The sequence below is a fragment of the Vicugna pacos genome, chromosome 33 (genome assembly GCF_048564905.1).
Source record: "Vicugna pacos chromosome 33, VicPac4, whole genome shotgun sequence".
Classification (NCBI taxonomy): domain Eukaryota; kingdom Metazoa; phylum Chordata; class Mammalia; order Artiodactyla; family Camelidae; genus Vicugna; species Vicugna pacos.
In genome coordinates, this window is record NC_133019.1 from 8,345,263 (window position 1) to 8,371,170 (window position 25,908).

The window sequence follows — 25,908 nt, forward strand, 5'->3', positions numbered from 1 at the left end:
TATGCAGATGAGTAAGGCCTGTGGGCTGGGTGGGATTAACCCCCTGGGAGCTGGGAATTTTTTAATATAAAACAGGAAATATCGTCCATGGCACTAATGTTCCTTCTGTGATGGAACAAGATGATTCTGGTTAAATGTGGAGCAGCGTGTCTCTGGAACTCTGAGTGCGCGCACACACTCACACGCGTGCACACAGAGACGCACACACGCGCTCGGTGCCCTGAATCTCCCAGGGTTTGTTTCCGCGGCACAGAGTTCCTGGTCTGGGGTAGTTGAGCTGTTTACGCCAAGTGAAGCGTTCCCTCACCTGTCAGCAATATGCTTCCAAACTGCTTTCCAAACCTCTAACATCAAGATCAGAAGTAAATGACGACTGCAAATGAGGCAAACGCACGAAAACTGAAGTTGAAAAAACATTAAATGCGAAGAAATGTTAAGGTTATCCACTAAACTATGAAGTTTAACAAATAATCCTAAACTTGGAGAATGATTTAAAAAGGGAAAGAAAAAAAAAGCACCCACCGTCTGTAACTGGTTGGGACCCCAAGCAAGGGGGCAGAGCTCTTGCCATCAAATCCTCCGTCCACTCAGTGCTGGGGACCCTGCACCTCCTTCAGGGCCTTGGGGAACCGGATCTCAAACCAAAGCTGTAGAGGAGGACTCCTGGGTCCCCAGCTCATCACCAGGGCCCGACTTCTCCTCTCTCAGACGGCGGGGCTGCTCCAACCCGCAGCATGGCTGCCGCGGCTCCTGCCGGCCTCGCAGGGCCCCTCCCCGCGCTCGGCCTCCTTTATACCCACGCCTGACCCCTCATCCCGCACACCTGCCGCCGGGAGCCCACGTGCCCAGGCTCCTGCCTGGGGAACCACTGACAGCTGCACTCCCTCCGATTCTACCGCCCGCCTGGGGCGGCCGTTATCAGTTCCTCGACTGATTTTCGAAATTAAATAGTATCATTTATGTCGATATTTCACAGACGAGGAGGCAGCGCACAGAGAACACACAGTTAAGGGCGCTGCTGGGCCAGGACCCCCACCCAGCTCTGTGACCCCCCAGAGTGGTGAGTTCTTTGAGACCAGGGGTCACACAATGCTCCCCGCTCTGGGAGATGTTGAAGGGGGTCCCCTGCTACATCGGAAGTGTGGTAAGTGGAAAGAGGGTGGCTTCTGGAGAGAAAGCTGGATTCTGATCCAGTCTCTGCCGCTTGCCAGCTGGGAAACCTTGAGCAGATTACCCACCCACTGCAAGCCTCAAGGTCGTCTCTGTAAGTTGGGACTGAAGCCCACCTCATTGTGTGGTGAGGATGAAACGAAATGACTACGTAGAGCAAGCACCTAATAGTGGCTCCTTCCCTGAGGCCCTGTCTCTAAACAGATTTAGGACTAATCCTGGTCTGGGGTTTGCACGCACGATACACTTACACGCACAACTTCAGGTTAAAAGAAATGACAGCGCTGAAGCAGAGATTTCCAAAGGGGCGGGAGGCAGGCTGCAAGGAGGAGAGGGTGGAGGTGTGGGGACACTGGGGTTGGAAGCTAGCTTTAGGTCTGGCCTTTGCAGTGACACTGCGGACCCCTGTACGTGGCACTCGGGATGCCCCAGGGCCCTGTTTCTTGTACCCTTATGCCTGGTGCCTACTTAACACTTCATTTGGGCTCCACACATTCTGGGTGCTGCTTCCACAGTGTGGTGCGTCCGTCTTCTTTCTCGGCTTTAGCTTCATGCCACCTACCCTATTTTTCTAAAGTCCCATAAGCCATTCTCTACTACTGGGGGCATGGTAGGGAGAAAATGCACAAATCAAATAGTCAAATGGGGTTACTCGGGAACAGCTTTTGTCAGAGCCTAGCTGAGGGGCATGGAGGATTCTGGAAGAGCACCAGGAGGTAGAACACAATGGCTGGTCTGCAATGTAACAGAAAGCTTTCCTGACTCCAGAGGGGTGGGGGGGAGGGGAGCTCATCTGCCAAGCTGACAACTTCTCACCTGATGGGACGGGGGAATCCCCACCCTCTGAGATGAGCCTGCCAGTTGTGACAAGAAGATGACCAGGATGATCCGCAGGAGACCTAGCTCCACCCAGCCACGAGGCCATAGCCCACGTTCCTTGTCTCCTCATCGAAGGAATGTGGGCTGGGGCCGGGCTGGCTTTGGAATCAGAAAAACCTCAGTTCAAATTCAGGCTCTGCCACTTACTTGTTACACAACTTTGGGCAAGTTTTCCTTTATCTGCAAGCTCAAGTGCTCTCATTCATCAGATGGGGGTGAGAGACCTCAACTCAAGAAGCTGCTGAAGGATTAAGGCAGGAGATAGGTAAGTATCTACCCTCTCCCACAGGGACAGGTCCATGAAGCTCCCAGCACAGCGGCTGCCTTCTCAGTAAATACTGGTCTCCTCCCTTAATTCTAGCTCTAAATTGCTGTGAACTTGGGAATCCACAGTGCAATGCAATGAGTCAGTCCCCAGTGATCTTATATGGCCACCCTGCCCTCCCTAAACCTCAACTGTCAGGACCTTGAGACGCTGTTCACGGAAGCAGCAAATGGACAGTTCAACTTGGACAAGAAGACAGAATCAAACATGAGGCAGGACAGCAAAGGGAAACGGATCCAGAACTTGGGGGTGGTGGACCTGGGTTTGCATTTTAGCTCCTTCAGTCACTAGCCATAAAACACATATGACTTTTGGTCAAAATTTTCTTACTATTTCTGAGCTTCAGTTTTCTCATCTGTAATATGGGAATAATCATACATGTAAAAGTGCTTTGTGGATTGCAAGGTGCAGTTGGAATGTTTGTGGTCAGTTACCTGCCACGATTCCTGGCAATTGATTTGAAAATGTGTCTGATTACGTGAGTTTGAAAATGTGGTTTAAATGCTTTGAGAGCTACCTAATGACCCTTGGCACTCAAACAAAACTTCAAACTTCCCCCAAACCCCCAATTCCAAATTCAAATGACTATTGCATGGATGACTGATGTACCCCCTCTAAAAAAGCTGGGCTGACTTTCCTTTGCAATCAACAAATCCCACCCATCGGTGACCCACTGGAGTCATCAACTACTGATGGCCTGATCTTAACTCGAAAAACAATGTGCTAAACCACCCTCCTATTTCAACAGCTAGCATAGGGCAGGGCAGGAGGAACCCCCACCCACGCTTGTTCTGAAGAGACATCATGTTGCAACCGATGTGAAAACAAGATAAAGAGAAACGTCTGTCAACAGACTCAGGCCTCCCCCAGAACTGGGCTGCTCTCTGTGTATCCTGCACCGACGGGAAGTCACCTGCTAAGCTGCTCCGCCACAGCTGTGCTGTTGAACGTGCCTAAGGAAGGCTGGACAGCAGCTCAGACACACATGCAACTCACTTATTCTAGCCTTAAGCTGTCTTTTAAAATATATATTTAGTGACATAATGCCTTGTAGGAATCATCATTAAGGTTAAGATCTTACCTGGTTAGAATTGAGGAATTAAAAATCATTTGGTCATCAGCCTGGGGGCCACAAGCTCAACGTGTCTGTTCAGTAGCCTCCCACCAGCTCTATGTTGTGGGGAGCTCTAAGTGATGTATTTGAAGCTCCCTTGGATATGGCTGGGATTCAGGAACCAATGAACTGATGCCAAAGGGCTGCAAGGCAGTGCTTGTCTCTGTCTTTCCTGAACATCATGGGACGTCCAGAAAGAGAGGCATGGTGTAAATGAGGGTCCAAACAACATATCCAAGGTTCTAAGAGGGTCATAATAGAGAAAACATGACTTAAATGCTTATAATTAGTGAAAAAATAATTTTTTTTTAAGGAGCAAGAAAAGAAACCTCAAAGTCTCTTAGAACTACTGAAACAGTGACAGTAGTAAATGCTTATCAGCATCCACCATCTCTGGCTGTCATCTCTCTGAGACTAAAGGACTGACTGCCATAGGGTCCAAGGAGACAGTCCCAGGAGGGGTGGAATTGTCGTCACAGCACAAGTCCGGAGCGCTCGGTGTGTTTGCAGAGGAAGACCCAGGTACGCACTTCTCCAGCCCACTAGCCTGGGTACGGGAACTCCGGTCCCTCCCCAGGCTCCTGTTAGGTAATGCCAGAGTTTCCAGCACCTTCCAAACATCTCTGCAACTGAGTGATGACAGGTGTGGAAAGATTGGAAAGAAAAAGTGGAAGTTTGGGATTTTAAGACAGATTAGTTATGCATGGTATGCCCCCAAGTTAAGCAAGCGCTATGCTAGAAGCGGGGACCTCAAAACCAATAGGACACATTTACCTTTGGTGCTCGAGGAACCCCTGGTCCAAACCAGTCCCTTGGCTCCTCCTCCTTCCCAGAGCTCACGACGGCTTTCCATCGGCCAGGGCACTGCCTCCCAAGCGCCAGCCACCAGCCACTTCTAGGTCAGCTCGTTAGTTTTGCTATATCTGCACCTCAGCCACTTTAAGTATTTTCTTTAAAATAACTAATTTACTTTAACTCAGACACATTTTAGAGAAAATCTGATATGACTTCCATAAATAGAAAACTAGTACCACTTGCCATAAACAGAAAATATCCAATAATTTTTTTTAAATACAGGAAACAAAACAATCTTACTAAATTCTGGTCACGCACTCTTGCCCATGAGTGTTCTGAGCCTGAGGCCTATAGCTGTCAGCTAAAAAGAGAGATTAACAGGTGGGGAGGGGATAGCTCAGTGGTAGAGTGTGTGCTTAGCATGCACGAGGTCCTGGGTTCAATCCCCAGTACCTCCATTAAAATGAAAGAAAGAAAAGAAACTAATTACCTCCTCCACCATAAAGCAAAGAAGAATTTTAAAACGAGAGATTAACAAGCATTAGAAAGGTATTAAAGATCGACTAACTCTGAGCTGAGACCCTCCCCCTTGTAAACGGAATCAGAAAAGGATTAATTGACCATCACGTGACTCACTGTTCCTTCATGTCTTGACTGCGTATCACCCAGATCAGACCATGGTCTACTAAACCCCGTCTGTGCTCCCTAGCCCTCTTCACGACTGGTCCTCTACCCAGAGCTTAGAATCAGGAACACCGGGGGTACCCAACACGTATCTCAGCCTCATCACTGTCTATTCCAGCCATACCTGTAGGCTTCCTTCTCCTCAAATGACCCCTGCCCATCCATAGCCTCTGTGCCCTCCCCTCCCTGCACCCCGTATGGACTATTATCCCTCCTCCCTCCACTTTCCTCCAACTTGTCTACTCTCAGATCTTCAAGGCTCAGGCTGTGTCTTTGTCCCTTCCTGGATTTCCCTTACCACTTCAGGCTGAGGACAGCCATCCTCTTCAGTATGCCCACCACATAAGTACCCGGATCATCGTGGCCATCCCATGATAACCACTCAATTTGCCTGTCTTTGTCTCCTCACCAGTCTCTAAACTCCTTGAGGGTTGAAACTGTGCCTTTTATCTCTGGTGTTGAATGAAAGCATCTCTGGCTATTTCCCCACATGCCCTTGCTGTACCGGACAAGCCTGCCTTTCCATCCTCTGAGTCTTTGTGTAGATGGTATCTTTGCCTGGAATGCCTCAGAGAAACCTTTCGGGGCACGTTCCCCAAGCCAGTTGTGACAGTCCTTCCTCCCTGTTCCCATTGAGGTCCCTGTATATCACTTTTACTGTAGAGTTTACCCCATCCCAGTTCAGTTCTTTGATTCCATGCTGCCATGATTCAGTAGGCTATGAGCTTCTTGTTTTTTGTGTCCCCAAGGTCTAGAGAGTGTCTGGTGCAAGATCATTAAGTATTTCTTGAAGAAAGGAATTAATGACTAGAAGGAAAATAGTTTTCGATTCACTGCTCTCCTCTTATCAGTTCCAAAAGTACCTGGAGTCACGGTCAGTAAAAGTATAAAAATATTGAATTGACTGCTGACATTTATAGAGTACTCACTGTCGGCCACGTACTTTATAAGCGTTCTCTCGTTTAATGATTCCACAACCTTGTGAGGTAGGTACTTCTATTGAAGCCAATTTGCAAGTGAGGGAATCTGGGCTTAGGGAAATTAAGTCACTGGCCCAAGGTTACATAAGTGGCAAAAAGGGACCCAGGCCTGGCAAAGACTGATGTTCTTACCGCCACTCTAGCCTGGTCCGTGACTTACTGTCCGACCTACTGCCCTCCTACGTGACCAGAAGCCCAGCCCTGGGCAGACGGACCTGCGCCTGCTGTGAGCAGCTTCGATTGTGCCTTTTGAGAGCACAATGAAGCCACCAGGCTGGCCCTGCCCAAAGCACGAGGCCCCACCACAGAGTGGCCACCCGGCCTCCTGCTTGAGACACAGGACTCAGCGAAGTCACCAGTCCCACGCTGGCCGCGCGGAAGGCAAATCAAGGCAGCCTTTCACTGATTCCAGAGGCGTCTCTTTCTCATTTGTGAAATATCCACAGTTTGACATTTGGGGGTTTCCTTGCCCGTGGTAGGTGGCTACTGCGATAACAGATGACAAACTACTGCCTCTGAAAGCTTAATAAGAACGCTTTTTAAATTAAAGATTTTAAACTTTAAACTGCCTGGGGAGCAAAGTGAGAGTCCAGCTGCGCCCCAGGAGGGAGAGTCCCGGTGCAGGTTTTCCGACGGCACCCCCCGCACCAGAGCAGGGGCCACGGCCGCTCTTTCTTCACTCAGAGTCCTGTGTTGGAAGCATCTGAGGTGGCAAAGGCCAGTTTCCTCTAGTTTGCACCCAAAGAAGTGAGAGAAACGTGGCTTGGCTGTGGAAGTTTTTGTCCAGAAAAACCGCGACTTCTTCCTACAAAAACCAGCTTCAGCTATCCGCATGAAATTTAGGAGGGGAGACAAGAAACACGAGCCTCCTTTTAAAAGTTCCTTCCTGCCTCTTGATGATGTTAACAGAATTCTCGGCAGGAAAGGCAGAGGGCAGAACACACAGCCATGTGGTTTCGTTTCTCCGGCGATGAGCCTCTCAGGAGAAATACTTCGTTTTGGAAAAGACACAGGCATATCTGGACAACAAGTTAACTGCGACCTCTAATCCTGGGTTTCTTTTCATTTGCTGGAAATCAGCGTGGTCCAGGGAGAAAAATCCTGGAAAGGAGGAGGCATCCGCAAGACCTGGGATTTGGTTCCGGCTTTGCCACTTAAATTTGTTTTATGATCTTGAACAAACCATTGAAGTACTCTGGGCCTCAGTCTTTCACAGAAATAAGGGGATCAGACCCAAATGTCATGAAGTTTCCTTCCAACTCTGAGATTCTACGATATTCGGTAACATATTACACAGAACAAGACGACACCTCTGACCCACTCTTAGGGCGTCACGTCCAAAGGCAGATCCTCTCCCAGGAGCAGTGATGATTACACGGAGCCTAGGACACCACCCTCAGCCACCATTCCTTACAAATTAAGGCACAAAGATGTGAAATAAGGGGACGAGGATGAGTTTCAGAGGGAAGGACGACTTTGCATGGCTCTCTCTGGCTTTCGTGGGCATGTATTTAAATCGGAGTGACTGCTGGGCCATTCAGTATGTCAGTGCATTAGGGGCCCAGGTCTTGGCCAGGGATGCTCAGGACCGTGGCTGTCTGGGGACAGCAGGACCCCATCTGTGGGTCGGTGGCTGCCTTCCCTGATCAGCTTCTGCACTGGCTGAGCTGACGTGCCACAGTGGCTTCCTGTGTAACCTTCTTTCCACTGACCTTCAGGCAGACTAACACAGCTAAACCACACGGGCCTCAAAAACCTTGAGAATTCAATTCTCCTTTTTGGTACTTGACTTAAGAAAATAATCAGATGGAAAGTAAGCTAATAATAAAAGCTACCGTTCATGGAGCACTCACGGCGTGTAAGGCACGGTGCTAAGAACATTCTATGTGTTCTTCTACATGATCCTCATGGCAATGCTTTGAAATGCGTATTATTATTTCCATTTTATAAACGATAAAATCAAGACTTTCAATTTCACGCTGCTATTCAGGACACTGAAATTTTTGCATAAGAATGTTCATTGCAACAAATTGGCCTAGATTTCTCAAAATAGGGAATTGATTAAACGGTGTATTCATCGAATGGCATTCTAGAAATGCATGAGAAATCATGTGGGAATAATTAATGACATAGAAAAACGTTTGCGACAAATTACTAAGTAATAATCCCAACTTTGTTTAATTTTTATATAGTTATATATATAACAGGGTCTTTGTTCTTCTTTGCATTTTTCTATCATTTTCCAAACGTTACATCATAGGCATATATTACTTTTTAAACTGTTTTTTAAAAGCTGATCACAAATAACCAAAAGCCCATCCCTACCCATCTCCATGTCTGCATCCTAGAGAAGGCACTAGATTCAGTCTCTATACAACAGACATCTCCCCAGGCAGAGCCAAGAGGTCCCCTGAGCTGCTGCCCTCATTCCTTAGGCATGTGGTGCACGAATGCAGGGCTGAGTCGAATTTTAAGGCAGATGAACAGCTCTCTCCCTAAGGTTGTGGCTCATGCGATGCCATTTGGCCCAGATCACTCTGCCCCAAAGAAGTCAGGTAGGGCACCCAAACGAAATTTCCAAATAAAACAAAACAAAATTCATGAACACTTTCTGCTCAATTATTATTATTATTGTTATCATTACTGTCAGCAGCAGTGGCAGGAAATGAGGCATTTGTGTCAGGATGGGGAGAAGAGACAATTCAGGGTGGAGGAGAAGGGGCAAGGGGCGTGAGAGGGTAACAGGGGCTCTGGCTTCAGGCAGGCACAGGTTAGAATCTTGATCCCCTTTACTAGCCGAAGGACACTGGGCAAATCCTTAACTTTCTCATTTGTAACATGTGTTTAAAGGGGCTCTTGAAAGGGATAAAGAAAGCAGGTAAAGAAAAAGAAAGCATCATAGGGAACTTGCAGCTGGTGTTTAATATCTTTCTCCCAGCATCTCCTCACCCAACCTCTCCCCAACACAACACACCTGTTCCCTCCCCAACATCCTCAAGTTCCCGCATCCTGCCCCCTGCAGGAGAGGAGCAAAAAACCTTCCATTGGAAACCCAGTGTTATGAGGGACCATCTCCAAGGGAAGGTTTGAATCAAAGTGCCAAGCCATGCAGTCATCCCGGCCACATGAGATTCAGGCAGGATCCCAAACAGATGGCAAACTCCCACGTTAGGCAGACCCAGAGATGCTGTGGCCTCACTGGATTTATCAGACGCTCCTCTAGCATCTAAGGTGCTGGTCTTACAAACACCTACCATTCGTGTGGCTTGGGATAAACTTTCAACTTTTCATGTTTATTGCACCTCACCTCATTGAGGGTATGAAAAGTGGGGGAAATGGCTTCATTTTTACTTAGGGGAAAACAGGGCTCACTCAGAGAGCTTGGGTGATTTGTTTGGGGTAGGTCAGCACATGGGTGGGGAGGTAGGGGGAGAAGGGGGTTAAGGGAAGGAGGGAGCCCATGCCTGGTCTGGTTATTCCAAGGAGGCATTAGTGGCAGGAAAGGCAGAGGACACAGAATATTCTAGTCTCTACTGTCCCCTCAGTGCCCCTCCCTGCCCCCGCAACCCCCCCCCCCCCCGCTCTATTCACGTGCCCAGGGGGGCTTTCCTGCCAGGCCACGCTCTTTCCCTGTACAGCACGGCCCCGAGCCTTTGCCTGCACAGATATTTAATCCAGCCCCCAAACATTTAATCCTTGCTTTCTGAACCTTGAAGACCATCTCAGCACCACCTCCCGCTGTGTCATGCACCCACCACTGCCCAGTCACAGCATCCCCAGGCTCCAGGGGGGGGACCGGTGCTCCCTGCTCTGAGCCCTGAAGTCCAGCGGGGCCCTGTGCTTCCTCACAGAGCCGACGTGAGTCACGATGGATCTACCCTAGGTCGTGTGTTGGCTGGTGATTCTAGATACCCCTCCTTCAGGGACGACTGTTATATCTGACTTGACATGACTCAGCTCGGAGGAAAAGGGTGCTTCTCCAGGGTGCCCTCAGGCTCTGTCTGGCTGACCTTCCGCTGAGCAGTAAACAGGCCCGGACGGTGCGTGTTCCCCACAGGATCCCAGGCCACACAAGGCTGCAGCTGGGGTGGGATTTCCTAGAGGGCTCTCCGAGGGGCCCGGGATGAGTCCTGCTCCTTGTGGGCCTTTGTTTCCCGTGAGCAGAGAGAGGAGAGGGGCCGGTGATCTGCGGCGGGTGCACCAGGGGAGACTGGTTTAAGGCCCAGGCTCAGTGCCTGCTTGCCCGGCCCAGGGACCTTATGCAACTCACTGGGCCTCTCAGAGGCCCAGGTTCCTCATCCATAAATGGTCCTAAGAGTATCTGTTCCGCCTTCACCTCGGCAGGGCTGCTGAGACGTTCAAGTAAGATAACACAATCAGAAATGCTTTGTAAACTGTAGTGTGCTGTACCAATGAGAGGCCCCACTGTTTTTGGGTGGGTGGGTGGGGTGTCTGGTCATCAGACGTCAGGTGTGAATAAGCCCATTTCTGTGAACATTCAAGGGAAGAAACACTCAGAGGGAAGCACTACCCCAGGTAAGAAGGACAGGGAGTGGACCAAGACGAATACACTCATTAACCCTAGAATATTTCTGGAGCACATGCTTTTCTAGATCAGGATGATGGAGGAGACAAAGTCCTTGCTCTCAGGAAGCTGCATTCCAACAGGAGAGTCAGCAGAGAATGAGAGAGCAAACAAAAACCAAGGTAAGTCGTCCTCCCCCTGTGGCGCCAGTGGGCTTTTCCTGTTCTGAGGCTGCGGGAATGAGGGCTGCAAACCCCATGTTAATCCAAGGAGAAGACCCAGAATTGGTGAAAGAAGTTACCTCTCCCTGCAGGACAAGATACAGTTGCAGACCTGGGGCACGTGAAGGTGTGTTGGTTCTTTCTATTTTGGCAAAGCGACAGCATGATGAAATATTGGTGAGCCAGAGATTTTAAGGAATGAGAGATCTGGACCAATGATTTTCCAGTGATAGAAGGATTTCTAGCCCCAGCTTGGAATCCTTGTTGAAATTTTAAAAACAGAATACAAGCCTGTATCACTTTGAGTTCCTCTCCCTTTTTTCCAAATGCAGAAAACTGAACCAAATAATTTCAGTTTTAAAATTGCTCATATCTCATCCTTCCTAATATATCACTTCCTCCAGGAAGCCTCCCATCCCTCAGAGAGATTAATACCACCCCCACCCCACCTTTTCTGTAGCTGTAGCATCTGTGAGTCACTCCACACATCACTCTGACGATATACTCTCACCCCTGTGACTTATGGGTTTGTCCCTCACTGGAGGATGAGCATCCCCAGGCCACAGCTATGCTTTATTTGATTTTGAATTCCCAACACCTGACTATCATGGAGGACACACAGTAGGTACTCAATAAATGCTTATTCACAAGATCACTTCTCACTGGTCCGTCTTGTAGTTACAGCCAGTGTAGTGGATGGGCTGAATGGGAACCCAGATTCCAGGGCACTTTGCAAATTAGTTTAACAAGACAAATGCCCCATCTTAGCTTGGTCTTCTGTGATTCTCCCATTTCTCCTACAAGGACTTGTGCTTCAGCAGGTGTCTCAGCAAGAGTTCCTGGTCACGTAAGGTTTTGATCCCAATAAAATCTGCATTAGAGGGGAGGGTATAGCTCAGTAGTAGAGTGTATGCTTAACATGCACAAGGTCCTGGGTTCAATCCCCAGTGCCTCCGCTTAAACAAACAAACAAACAAACAAACAAACTACATTAAAAATTTATAGTTTCCTCTTGATTGAACTATCAATTTAGAACTACCAGAAAAAGATGTTCCATGATACCCTAGTGCTTTGCCACCAGCATAACCCAGACTATGGGAAACTATAGACACATGACCTAGTCTCGCCAACCAAAAAATTACAAATGAAAAAATAGAAGAAGGGCGGGAAAAGAGGGTAGCCACGCTAAGAGATGTATCTGTCAATTTACATACGAACCTTATTTGAATCCTGGTTCACACACAAAATGTATATTCTAAAAACATTATAAGGCAATAGAGGACGTATGACCACTGACTGGATATTTGATGTGACATAATTATTTACATTTCAGGTGTGATCATGATCCTATGGTCATATTTTGAGAAGAGTTGCAGGGGTAGGGTATAGCTCAGTGGTAGAGCACATGCCTGGCATGCAGGAGGTCCTGGGTTCAATCCCTAGTACCTGCACTAAAATAAAAATCATAAACTTTAAAATAAAAAAAGAAGAGTTGTAATCTTTTAGTGATCCATATGGAAATATTTATAGATGAAATGATACATCTAGGATTTAACTCAAACTAATCTGGAGGCGGGTGGAGAAATTGGTAGGGAAGATGAAATAAGATCAGATAGGAATGACTCAATGCATTGTTTCATTACACTATTCTTACTACCTTTAGATGAATTTGAGAATCTCCATTAAAAATTTTTAAAATCAGTAAGTCATTAAAGTTTCGATCTGGTGGATTCTACGGAGGAGGCGTCTCTGTGATGGTGCCTTGCATGGTGCTGGCCCCCCGGAGGGGCAGGGCAGGCTGAGCTCAGAGCTCGGTTCCTCCCCAAGACTGGCCGGGAGCGCTGGCCCTGGTGTCCTGATAAACGTCTTCCTCAGAGAAGCTCCTGGTTAGACAGATGTGCAGCTCAGGCCCCAGGAACCAAAGGAAAGGAAAAGAAGTATTTCTCAACTTCTCATATGAAAAAAAAAATTTTAAAGCCCAGGAAAGGCAGCCTGCAAAGAATATGGGATTTGGGATCAGAGGTTTTGGAATCCCTCCTTGCCCCCCAGCTGGGACCAGGGAACGGCTCAGTGCCTCAATGTGCTCATCTATGAAATGGGACTACGACAGCCCTCCACATGCAAGAACTGTGGTGAGGGTAAGAGGAGAGCCGATGGGAAGGTGGGGGGCAGCTCCGTGCGGTGGGTCAGAGACGTGGGGCTGAACGGTGGCTCCACTGTGGTATCCACGTAGTCAAATACTAAATAAATGAAAACTATTGTAATTAATTATTTAAGAAAAAGCAATTTGTTCAAGGCCTCAGAGTGAGTCAGCAGGGTAGTACACAGGAGAATTTGCACTCTGCCGTCCTCCCCGCTACCTCGAGGCGCTTCCTTCATGGCTCTATCTGGGCAGCGGATTCACAGCCGGTAACTTTTTGACATGCAGGAAGGATGGAAAGGAGGAGCTAGGTCATCTTGTTCTGACAGCTGGACCACCCCGGGTGACAGCAAACCATCCTCAGCACACACGGCTTCCCAAGCCGAGGCAGAGCATCCAGGATGTCCTGACCAAGCCTTGTGTGACGGCAACAGACGAGCATCCTTTGAGTCCTCTCCCTGCAGCGCTCAGTAACTGCACAGGCTTCTCCCAGCCTCCATGTAGAAGCACTTTTTAACCCCAGCCCTGCCAGGATCAAGCTAATGAGGGGGACACATATGTGCGCGCATGTGTGTGTGTGCACATGTGCATATGCGTGTATAAGAGGATGCATATGAACCTACGACTCCTGTTACCTTAGTGGGGCAGTGACCTATCTCAGTGCCAGAGCAGAACAGAAAACAGGGAGCAGGACCCCCAAACAACAGATAGCTGGACCCCACTTCCCTGAGGCCCAGCTTTATTCAGAGGTGAGCTCAGCCACGTTCCCGGAGGACCTCCCCGCAATGTGACTTCCCAGTGGAATATTCACTTTGTCTTATGCAGGACCTGTATTCTGAATCTCATCATCATCTTTCTGTGTCCAAAGACAGAGCACAAGAGGACCAGGGAGACAAAAACTCCATTTTCTTTGTGAGCGACTGTTTTCTGTTTGACTAAGGAAAAGAGAAAAAGGGCCACAGCTGGGGATATGTATTTACGGAGAATGTGGAATTTATTGGTAGGGTTTTTTTCTTCCTTCTAATTAACAGTGGCTGGGATTTTACTGTGAGAATCCCTTAGGCTTCCCCCAGTTTTGGATAAGGAAACAAATGGACACTGGATTCACTGCCTTATGCTTTTAAACAGCTATTATGATGAATGACATTAGTTACTACAAACAAGCAATATTGAAATAAAAACAAATAGGTACAAACAAAATAATGTGTAGCCAAACTTCATTTGTTATGGAGTGGCACCTACTCTAGCTTTTATTCTGCTAAATTAAAAAAAGCCTAGGGTTGAACAGAGCCTAGGGTTTTGTTCTGCATAATGCATTTTCCCAGCAGAGGCCACTCACAGTATTTGGCTTTGTCAAAGCAGTTTTGACATTAAAAAGCCCTTAACTAATTGTAACTTATCAGAAAGAAAAAGTCAATTTGTCTTTTAAGCATTTCTTACTCTGCTGCAGTTGTAGGGGGAAAAACCAGAAGTCTAGCTCTTTCAAGTCGGTTGTATGTGAAGCGGGGGTCGAGTCTTTGCTTGGGGTGTTTGCTTGGAAATAAACAGGCCTGTGTTTGAGAGTCCTAACCAGTAAGTAGCTGTGTTTCTTTGAGCAGGTCAGTTTCCCTCTCTGGGCCTCCATTTTCTCTTCTGAAAAATAAAGATTTGGTTTGAATGTCATTCCCAGCTCACTGGGTTTTCGCAACAAAGCATAAAGGTCAGGAGGTATGACTTATATATAAGCTGAGGCTTAGAATCTTAAAGATCGAGGTCAGCAAACTACAGCCCATGGTCAAATCTGGCCTGCTGCCTACTTTTGCACAGCCTGCCAGCTAAGAATGGGGTTTACATTTTTAAATGGTTGGAAAAAATCAAGAGAAGAATATTTTGTGACAGGCAAAACTTACATGAAATTCAAATTTCAGGGTCCATAAATAAACTTCTATTGGAACACAGCCACCTCATTTGTTTACATCTGTCTGCTTTTGCACCACAATGGCAAAGTCAAGTAGTTGCCACAGAGACCGTGTGGCTGGCAAAACCTAAAATATTTACTCTCTGGGTCTTTATAGTCTGCTGACCCTTATAGATCAACATGGCTCCAACTTTAAGGTACATACTGATCACCTAGGGAATCTTATTAAAATGTAGATTCTGACTTAGTGGGTTTGAGGTGGAGCTGAGATTCTGCATTCCCAACAAGCCCCTGCGTGGTGCCAAAGCCAGTGGTCTGGGGACCACATTTTGTGTGGCGAGGCTGGGCTGTATCTGGTTATGCCATGTATTTGCTCGATATCCTTTGGTGCCTTTCCAGAACCTTCAAAAGAAACTCAGACTCCTTACTATAACGTGATTCTTGCCCATCCATCCAGCTTCACTGCCCACGGTGCATCTCAAGCACATACCTGGAAATGCACTCCAGGTGTGCACACACACGTCCTCCACTCCCTGATGCCCGCACTTTCTCATCCACGTGCCTGTGCAAACACTGATCTCTGCCTATGACATCCTCCCTTCTCCCCACCTCTCCACCCTCAACACGTCCAGTTGTTCAACTTCTTGTCCTTCGGCTCAAGTGGCACCTTCTTTGAAAGGCGCTTGCTCAGATTTCCTGAAGCTGAGCCGAGAGGTCCTTTAGAGAGGGACCCCTGCTCCTCTTGGCAGCCTGAATCGCATGGCCGGTGCCACTGACATCCTTAAAGCAGAAGTCATCCTGTTTATTCCTGCATGCCCACTGACCAAGCACAGCGCTTGGTGCATGGTGGGGGTTTAACGTGCATTATTTGAAATGGGACAAGGACCCCCCAGAAAATCAAATGAGAAGCTGGGGCTAGAGCCCACACCTGCAGAACCCTGGTGTGTGTTTTCTTTTCCCTGAGCCATGCCTCAGAGATGGATGGACGTATTAGCACTTTGGCATTTCAAACAGAGGGAAATGCAGCCTGTGCTCTGAAACTCTTAGAGTGTTTGCGAGTAAGAGCCCCTTCCCAAGGCTGGCAACTCTGTGGCGCACAGAGAACTCCTGAGCCCAGGGAGCAGCTCCCGAAGACACACCTCTTGGCCTCTAGGCAGCAGGTCCTGGCAGCAGCGCTGGCAGAATTAGCACCCACAGCAGTGAGTCAATCTTCCCGGGGCTGACCCGTGCAGAGCACTGATAAGTGGTTGGTGAGGTGCTTGGGAAAGAGACACAGTCTTCACCACCTTCTCTCTGAGGCTGCAAGCATTTCCCTTCTCATTTCTTTTTTTTTTTTTTTTGTGGTAGGGGGGTGGATTGGGTTTATTTATTTATTTTTATATTATTATTGTTGTTGTTGTTGTTGTTGTTACTATTATTTTTAATGGAGGTACTGGGGATTGAACCCAGGACCTCGTGCATGCTAAGCAGGTGCTCTACCATTGAGCTATACCCTCCTGCCTCCCTTCTCATTTCTTATGGCTTCTGCTTCCTTATTGATCACCTGGACCCAGAGGAATGTAGGTCAGACAGACAGACTCAGGCTGGGTGCAGCCACAGGGAAAGAAGGCAGGGGGTGTGATCCCTCCGGCAGCCCGGCTAGGTGAGAGGGCTGGGGCAGGAGGGAGGGGACGGTATGTAGAGGGAGCCATAAGGTACCCTGAAATATGCCCCCACCTGCTCTACATGGCATCTTCCCCACCCCTCCTCCTAAAATCCCCATCATGAGATTCACAGAGCTGTTCTCCCCAGGTCATTGCTAGTTGCAGTGGACTGAACTGAATGGCGTCCCCACACCAACCTTGCACACTCATACACTGAATCCCTGTCCTCCAGCGTTACGCTGCTTGGAGATGGGGCCTCTGGGAGGTAATGAGAGTTAGATAAGGTCCTGAGGTTGGAGCACAGATCTGATAGGATTAGTGTGCTTATTAGAAGAGATACCAGAGAACTCACTCTCTCTCTTTCCCCCAAGTGCCCACCTGGGAGAGGTCACATGAAGACACAGGGAGCAGGCGGCCATCTGCAAGCCAGGAAGAGGGCCCTCACCAGAACCCGAACCCTGCCAGACCTTGATCTTAGACTGGCAGCCTCCAAGCTGTGAGAAAATCAATGTCTGTCATTTAAGCTCACAGTTAAGCCATGGTGCTTTGTCTCTTACGGCAGCCTGAGCTGACTGAGATGGCAGCCTTCTTTCCCGGGTAAATTGATCAAGTTCAGTTTCCTTCAATGAACCTTGATTAAGCTCGAGAAGGCAGGGGGCAAGTCCAGTTTTCTTGCCATTGTCTCCCTAGCACCCAGCACAGGGCACATGAATAATAAATGTTAATAAAGAAATGAATGAATGAACTGAGCGCTTGCTATGTGCTAGGTGCCATGCAGAGTGCTAGGGAGGTGAAAAACCCGGCCACTATTCCTCCAAGGAGACACGATCTAGTCTGGGAGGCGGGTGCAAACTGACGATGCCCATGTGATAGGAGGGCTCCAGCAGAGCTGTGGGATGGGCACACGCATTCTGCTTCGACATGGGAGTGGAGAGGTGGGTGGAGAAGCAAAAAACAGCTAGTACAAACTGAGAAATTCTCTCAAAGGAGAGTATATTTGAAAAAGCAAGTATACAATTGCCCCTAAGAGAAAAACGCACCCAGGAAGAAGGCATTTGTTGATTTGTTGATTCATTAACAAATCTGAGCTGGCCCAGCAGTGTTGGAGATGCAGGAACTCCAGTGCTCGGAGACAGCCAAGTCCGCAGAGGGGCAGGTGGGAGGTGGGACCGGAAAGACAGGCAGCAAGCACACTGTGCTTACCTCCTGACTGATAGTGACGCCTGGAAACGCACCAAAGGGAAAGAAACATAAGTCGTTTCAATAGCGGAGGAATGGTGGACTGTTGGTGTCTTGAACCTCTATAGTGAAGTCTCCCGAGGGCTGTTAGGTGAGGTAGAAAGGCGTAAGGCTCTGAAGCCAGACTAATTCTAAGATGTTGGTGCCATTACTTACAAACTGGAAAAAATGTTTAATTGATCTGTCTCGCTTTTCACATTTGTCAGATGGAAATACTATGTACTAATCCCCTCAGGATTGAGGGAAGAGTGAAAGGACACATAGAAGGTTCATATCAAATGTAAGACCTCTCCAGCTGTCTGTCTCCAATTAAGAAGCTCCAAACACCCTGCAGTTCCAAGATGGTCCTTTGAAAGCTTGGGGGAAACGGCTGCAGCCCGTCCTACCTCCCCAGTTTGGTGACTATCCGCTGCTTTCGTATCTACCCTCTTCCTAAACTCAGGGATTCAGAAGGGGCAGGAAAGCATCCTGTCTGTCTCTGGCGCCTGTGAAGCCACATGCTGCTTGGCTTATCAAAGGTACTTGAAACTTCGGAGAACTAAACTGCACAGATGGGCAAAGCGGATGTAGACTGTCTTAACCAAAGTCACAAGACGGATGGACAGTGGCGTTAGTTCTAGAACCTTGACCTCACAGTCCACAGGTTTCTTGAGACCACCTGGCATCAGACCAACTGAAACAAAGACTCCGATCTCATCCTGTGGCATATGTGTTCCTTTCCAAATCTTCGCCAAATGGGAACTGCCACCCAGCAATGAGCAACCCATGTCACCATCCTCCCTCTCAGAAGCGGCATCCGCACTTTCGCACGGAGAAGCAGACACAACACTCGAAACAGCTCTTAAAACGCTTTCCTGCTATGTGGTCTATTAACACAGGAAACGGCAGCTGGCTGGGTTGCTGTAACATTTATTTGCCAGTCAGGGTGCGAGAGCTCTGTGTGCGAGTTTAAAGCTGTGATCCAGGAACGAAAATAAGCCAGGAAAGCAGAAACTGAGACGCCCTGACTCCAGCTCTAATGGAAAAGCCTCTGGGGTCAGAAAAACGAGGGCTGGGAGCACAGCCCTGCCACTTACTCGTGATCCACGTTGAAGAACCATTTGAGCTTCCACTGTCTCATGTGTGAACGGGTCTGTTAGTAATACTCCATAGGTTTTCAGTGAAGGGTGACTTAGTGTTTATAAGGAGCTGTGAGGCTAGTGACTGGCACATCAAAGAGGATTAAAAAATATTTATCATCCTGCTCTGTGGTCTGTACCCAAAGCAGTTGAAAACTTATGTGTACATAAATGTTGTCAGCAACCTTATTCATAATTGCCAAAAATCGGAAGCACCAAGATATCCTTTATTAGGTGAATGGACAAATAAACTGGTATATCTAGACAGCAGAATATTATTTATTGCTAAAAAGAAATGAGCTATCAAGCCATGGAAACATGGAGGAACATTGAGTACATATTACTAAGGAAAAGAAGTCTCTCTGAAAAGGCTACCTAACTGGATGATTCTACCCAGATGACATTTTGGAAAAGGCCAAACTATGCAGACAGTAAAAGATCAGTGGTTTCCAGGGCTGCAGGGGAGGGAGGCGTGGACAGACAGCAGGTGGCGCACAGAGGATTTTTCAGGGCAGTGAAATGATATCACCATGATGGATACATTTCTCCAAACCCATAAATGTTCAACACCAAGAGTGAACCCGAAGGCAAACTTCAGGCTTTGGGGGATTACGAGGTTTTAATGTAGGTTCGTCAACTGTAACAAACGTCGCACTCTGGTGAGTGATGCTGGTGATGAGGGAGGCTGTGCATGTGTAGGGGCAGAGGGTACACGGGACCGTCCTCTCAATTTTACTACAAACCTAAAAGGGCTTGAAACAAAGTCTTTTAAGAAAATGGTATTTCCCTCCAATGCCTTTGAGGACCTAACATAAACTCACTTGACAATATGCAGATCTTTGGAAGAACTAAGGACCCCCAAGGAGAGCTATTCACTTGCTCCTGGGCATCTCATAACACCATTCACAGCCCTGTTTCTGGGCACGTAGCAGCACGCAGCACACATTTGATCCCTTCCTGGTCTTCTGTATCAGACTGGGAGCACCAGGGTGGTGGACGCCATGCCTTATTCATACTTGTTTGTTTCTTTTGACGCTATCATGGTGTGAGCCCAATAAATGTGTTAGAAAAAAACCCACAAGTAGCCCCATTAACGGAAAATTAGTGGAAGTAAAGGCACCCGAACCCTTGACATACCGCTCGAAAATGTTGCTTCACTATACTGGCAGAAGTCTGGTAGTAAGCTGAGAAAGGCTGAAGAAACATGACAGTACTTCCTCCTTTATCACGATCTCTTCTTTTTTTAAAAGAAGCCAACTCCCTCTGCAGAAAAGGCAATTCCAGGGCAAAGGGAACCAAACGAGGAAACAGCCTTGGATTCTTTAGCAAAAAGTGTTGCAATATACATTGTCTCCACCATCAGAAACTGCACTGACAACAGGAAGAGCATCAGCCCTTCTGGAATTTTCTATTGCGAGGAGTTAAAGGCTGACCTAAGGCTATTCCTCTTACTGCTGAAATTTGCAGTCTCCTAAGCCTATTAATAAACTCAAAGCCACCCTCATTCCCTTTCTCTCCAATCTAACAATTCCTTCTCTTCCTTCTTATGGGGGCTCTTCTGCCCCAGTGTGGTTACACTGGACATCAGTGCATCCTGCTCACTGCTGCATCTCTGAGCCCCTGCCCACTCCCCGCTCCCAAAATGCTGAACATTTGGGATCACATGCCCAGAGCCTTGCCAGCAGCTGGTGCACCTCAATCAGGACTGCCTTCCCAGCGGGCGAGTGCCAAGGCTCATCCTTTCTGAGGTCCTGGCTCCAGTCCCTCAGTCCATCACTGCACGTCCCTTCAGTCCTTGTGAGTGGATAGTCCATTCCTAACCAGCCCTGGGGATGGGACCACTCCAAAAGACGGTGCCTGGAATCAGATGTTCAGAGAATCCCAGAGACTTGGCAGCAAGACACTTTGCGGACAGCAGGCTGGGCGGAAGGTGCACACGCCCTTGCGGTGGGACAGCTCCAGCAGCCCTTCCCGCGTCTCGGCTGCTCAGTCCCTGGGGGGAGTCAGTGGGCTTCCTCTCTGGTCCTTCTGTCCTCGTGCTCGTGGCCCTGGGACTACCTAGTTGTTCTCTTTAATCGCTTCATGCGCCTTTTATTTCTGTAACGTTCATTTCCACCCTACCCCCGTATTTTAAATGGAGAAAATGATCTATTTTACTATCGTGGTGCCGTAGAGAGAATCACGCATGTGAAAGCACCTGTCCAAAAGCTCACCTACAAAGGACAGCCTCAGTTTCACCTCCTTCCCCGCAGACCTCAGAATCTCCGCTGGCCCAGCCTCACCCCTCCCCCGCCCCTGGGACTTCAGATCCGTTCTGGACTCCAGTCCAGGACTCCTGAGTCCTTCTGAGGAGGTTGCTACGGCAGTTTGGTTACAGTCACAACCAGAGAGAGAAAACGTGGCTCAGGAGACAGGGCGTACCAGAGTTGGGCCCCTGGTTCCCAAAATTTGTTTTTCCAGTGAACTGAAATCCACACCCACAGCAACACTACCCACCCACTGAAGCCCCGAAAATAAGCATCTTCTTTTCACATGACAGCCCTCCAGATATTAGAGGTCAGATAACTTCCCTCTTCTGCTATCCAGTCACATTATATCAAAGTCATCTGCCTGAGCCTGTCTTCCCCAACAGCCTGGGATTCCCAGTGGCCGGGGACCCGGTCTCACTCATAGCTGTACCTCCCGCACTTGGCACACATCCCACGTGTCTGCCACAAAGTCGTTGCTCAGTAAATTTTTGTTGAATTCATAGAATCTACTCTCTGTCCTGCCTCAACACCTTCTGTGGCCCTCCAGGTCTTCTTCAGACTAAGCATGTTTAGCTCCACACTGCCTGTTTCCCAGGAAAGCAGTGGCAAGTGGCCCAGACTGCAGAAGAGGGAAAGGAGAAATAAACGAGAAATTTGACTGAGATTTCTCCCCTGATCCTCCACATCTGTCTGAGTCTGCTGCCTTGCAAACAGCAACCTTCTTTGTTTACTCAAGGTCCTCTGAGAGTCATTCCAACCGAAAGCCATCACGATCACGCACACACAGGCTATCTTGCAGAAGCGGTTCTGCTGGTATCTGGCCACTCGTCCCCCGCCGCCCCATGTCTCCACTCGGCTGGTCCGCAAGGCGGGTGGCCACGGCCCTCACACAGGACCACACTTGCCGCCTCTCTGCCAAGGCTGGATGGATAAAGTGACATCCAGAGATCTATGGCACCTGAAGCAGCCAGACAGTACGGGGTGTGGCTGTCTGTTCAACCACACACTTGTGAGCCTGTGATCTTGCATCAGGAGGGAGATAAAAACTTCAAACGCTCTCCTCAATCCTGCCACACCGAGTTGCTGCAGGTCTGCGTGAGGTCTGAGGTTTCTGCAAGGCTCATCTTGATGGATCAGTTGATTTTCAAGGCCCACCTACAAGCGAATGTTCCCAGGGACCCTGGCCATCCTCATCCTGCTTCTGACAGGTCAGGGATTCTTCTCGAAAGAAGAGCAGATCTGTGGATTTGGGAGGCCGGGCAGAAGGCAGGAGTGGTGTGGTCAGGCTTGCGCCTGCCTGGAGGAAAAAAGCCACTTCACATTCCTCCGCCAGCTGCCCTCGTCTCCCTGCCCCTCCCCAGAACACGTGTCCAGTCCACTGAGTGCTACTCAAAGCATCCCTCGGCCCAGGTCATATAGGTGTTAGAGAGTGAACTTGGAAACTCACCAAAGATACATAATGGCTTACTAACATACACCTGGAGTCCTCATGTGCCACACACACAACCCCGTGCCTCCAGAGCTGGTGATCTTAACTACAGACCAACACTTAGGAGTCGGGCCCTGCACCAACTATTTTAGAGGTATTATCTCATTTAATCTTTCTAACAGTCCCTTGAGGCAGATATCATTATCCCCATCTAACAGATGAGAAAACTGAGGCTTAGAAAGGTTTAGTAACTTCCCTTTAAGTGCAATAGGAATTTGAACACATGGTGCTTTAACTGCAAACTCAAATACCAGGCAAACCACTCTGAACCCTGTCCGAGGCACCCTCATTGAGGCCAAGGGAATGGGAGCACAATTCTGCTTCTACTGTGAAGGCTCAATTTACAGCAGCCAGTGGAGGCTGGGAGAGGTGGTCAGCAAGCACTTGTGTTATACTAACCCCTGAGTGCAATCCTGTGCCTGTCTTCTCTTAGTTTGGAGCTGAGATGGGTAGTACACACACACACACACACACTCACTCACTCACGCTGATAAACAGAGTGATATCATCACTGCAACTCCAGATCGCCTCTCTAGACAGCCAATCACATTGCAGTTCTGTTGGGTAACTGACCAGTAACAGACCAAAGCAACGGACAAGGCAGGTTGCCCTCTTGACCCCAGTTCTGTGTAATCTAGAGATATCACACTGTTTCTTTGGTCCTCAAGTTTCCTTCCTTCTGGTGTTCATCGAACTTCACTAAGCATCAGCTACACGTCAGTGGGTACTGTTGAGAGCTCACACACTGGAGCCAGACTGCCACCTGCTAGTTGTGTGATCTTGGGCAACTTAAAAAAAAACAACTCTGCCTCAGTTTTCTCATCTGTAAAATGGGGGATAACAATAGTTCCTCTTGCATGTGGCTATTATGAGGAATAAAATCATCCACATGTAAAGTGTTTAAAATGTTGTCTGCACACAGTAGGCATTCAGTAGAGGTGAGCTATGACTGTTCGGCACTTGGGTTGGGAATTGTGAGGATGATGAGACAACAAATGAGGCGTGAACAATAGGAAACACAGACGAGGAGAGCCCGGTAGACCTCTATTCTGTGAGAAATCTCAGGAGCTGAGGAGACATGCAGGACAAAGTGCTTACAAACGTACAGGCTGTGGTCGGCAGAAAATGCCCCCCAAAGATGCGCAGGTTCTAATCCCCAGAACCTATGAGTATGTTACCCTACATGACAAGAAGGACTTTACAGATGTGACTAAGCCAAGGACCTTGAGCTGGCGAGATGCAATCATAAGGGTCTTTGTGATGGAAAGAGTGAGGGGGGAGGAGCAGATGGGAAGATGTGATGGAGGAAGCAGAGGTTGGACAGATGCGTTTTGAAGGGGGAGGAAGGGACCACCAGCCAGTGAAAGCAGGTGGACTCTAGAAGCTGGAGACATCCAAGAAGCAGGTTTTCTCCTAGAGCCTCCAGAAAGAATCTACCTCGATAGACATCGTGACTTCAGCCCACTACCTCCCGTTTTGGGCTTCTAATCTCCAGACTTTAAGAGAACACATCTGTGTTGTTTTAAGCCCCTGAGTTTGTTAGAGCAGCACAGGGAAGCTGCTACACAGGCCTTTGGTCACATGCACTGTATTTCACAAAACCTCTTGTTTTCACAAAAGCCACTTGCTAGCTCACTATGACTCATGTCCCTACTTCCCCCAAAAAAGGTGGAGTGAAAACGTAAGCTTCCAGGAGGAAGTGTTCCCTTTGATGGAACTGGCCTCTCAAAGGGCTCCCCGTGTTCCCCACTGTGACAGAACTGGCTCCTCCGGAACAGTGGAGCTCGCTTAGGGAAGGTGAGAGCAGCCCGCCAGGCACCGCACAAAACCACCAGCTCGCAGACTCTCGGGAAAAGCCTCAAAGGACCAGGACTCCACCACGGATAACAAGTTCGTAGTAGATCGCTTTACACACGCGTGACTTTTTGTGGTTTTTATTACACTTATATACATTGCCTCATTTTGATTCCTCCAACCTATAAAAATAACGTGTTCAAAACCACATCCTCAGAAAGGGACAGATCCAAAATCTGCACCAGGTCTTTAGCCTCTAAAGCCAGTTTTCTTTCCTCCCAGAGAAGAACATCCCTCATGAGTGAGTGATGGGGACAACTTCAGTTCCCCTCCAACACCCACCCTGGTGCTCCTGGAGACACTTCCTCTCCCCACCCCCACCCCCACACCGCCTCTCTGAGGAAACCACTCCAACCGGCCAGGTGACAGATCAGCACCATCTTCTACCAGTTGAGATGCAAACGGCAGGCATAAGGAGGGGAACAAAAGGGAAAGAAAACTACAAAGAAAATATATGAAAAGGCAATCCAGACCGCAGACCAGCCCCTTCCTCCAGAAAACAGAGCCAAAAGCTCTTTAGAAATCTCTTTCTTGGAGGCAGAGCCTGGACTCAGGAAAGGAGCTTGATGTGGGAAAAGGCCAGCCTGGGAGGCGGGAGGCCTCAGACCAGCTTCTGTCACAGACCAGCCGTCGGCTTGACAAAGTCACCTCGTGTGACGTTGGGTAAACAGCGGGAGTAGGATGGGGGCGCTGAGACGCTCCCTCTGTGGGTTTTTTCCAAGCAGCAATGTTCAGGTTGCAAAATCTAGCTTCTGTCATACGTGACCCTCAAGCTGGGGCGAGTGATGCTGTTTTGCAGCTAAATATCAGGAAGTGTCTAGGTTGTGAATAATAACTAACATTTCTCGAGCACCTGTGTGGAGCTACACTTTCTGTTATCTGCAGCTTTTACAAAGTATTGTGGTGAGGTCAGAGTTCACCTTCACATCCTTTGGCAACTCATGAAGAACTATCACTCACCAAATCACCTCAATTTAAAACTATATATTCTGTGTTTACAACTTCTGTGTCGACCAATTCTTAGAAATTCAATTCCCACCAACGTACAAACGACCATGTAAAGTGTAACACCCCTCTCTTTGGGGTAAATGTACCTTCTCCAACCTCGATTCAGGTACCGTCACCACCACCATTCAAGGCCTTCTGCTTGTTTCTCCTCTGTCTTCTTTCCTGGATCATTTCCTTCCAAATCAGCCATTGTGCATTCATACACCCCCACCCCCACCCCCACTCGTCTCCAGGTTGTTGGAGAGCACAGACAGGATGACATGCAATGACTTAGAAGCCTGGAGAAGCCCCTCCTTCGGGGACACCGGAGGTTCTCCAGCCCTGACCGCCAGCCACCTCATGAATCTTGCTGTCTAACAAACACAGCATAGGTCCCCTGCATCCTTTGAAGAGCTATTCTTGATGGAGAGTTGGTGGTGGCTGGGGCTTCCTGGAGAGAGGAAATGACAGAACATGAGCTTAGCACAGGGCGGGCTCAGATCTCAGCTTCCCGAGGCCCACAAGAGGAGGAACTGAGAAGGTTTCTCAGTGCTTTAGCCACAGCACTGAATGCATTGGCTGGCACATGGTAAGGATGG

At 48.4% G+C, this 25,908-nt stretch overlaps 1 protein-coding gene across 5 annotated transcripts in view; it reads right to left on the bottom strand.

Moving 5' to 3' along the window:
- The window catches only part of UBASH3B (ubiquitin associated and SH3 domain containing B), a 132,830-nt gene that overhangs the window by 94,611 nt on the left and 12,311 nt on the right, over positions 1–25,908 (bottom strand). Inside the window, exon 1 of one of the 5 annotated variants that reach the window (XM_072953832.1) lies at positions 25,417–25,431. The exons of 2 other annotated variants lie outside the window; for them this stretch is intronic. Coding sequence is in view for 1 of the 3 variants with exons in the window: in XM_072953825.1 (XP_072809926.1) it covers positions 4,263–4,341 (79 nt within the window). In the remaining 2 variants the exon portion in view is untranslated. Of the gene's footprint in view, positions 1–4,262; positions 4,450–25,416; positions 25,432–25,908 lie in introns of those variants that run through there. 2 more of the 5 variants (XM_072953825.1, XM_072953830.1) reach the window with 2 other exon arrangements.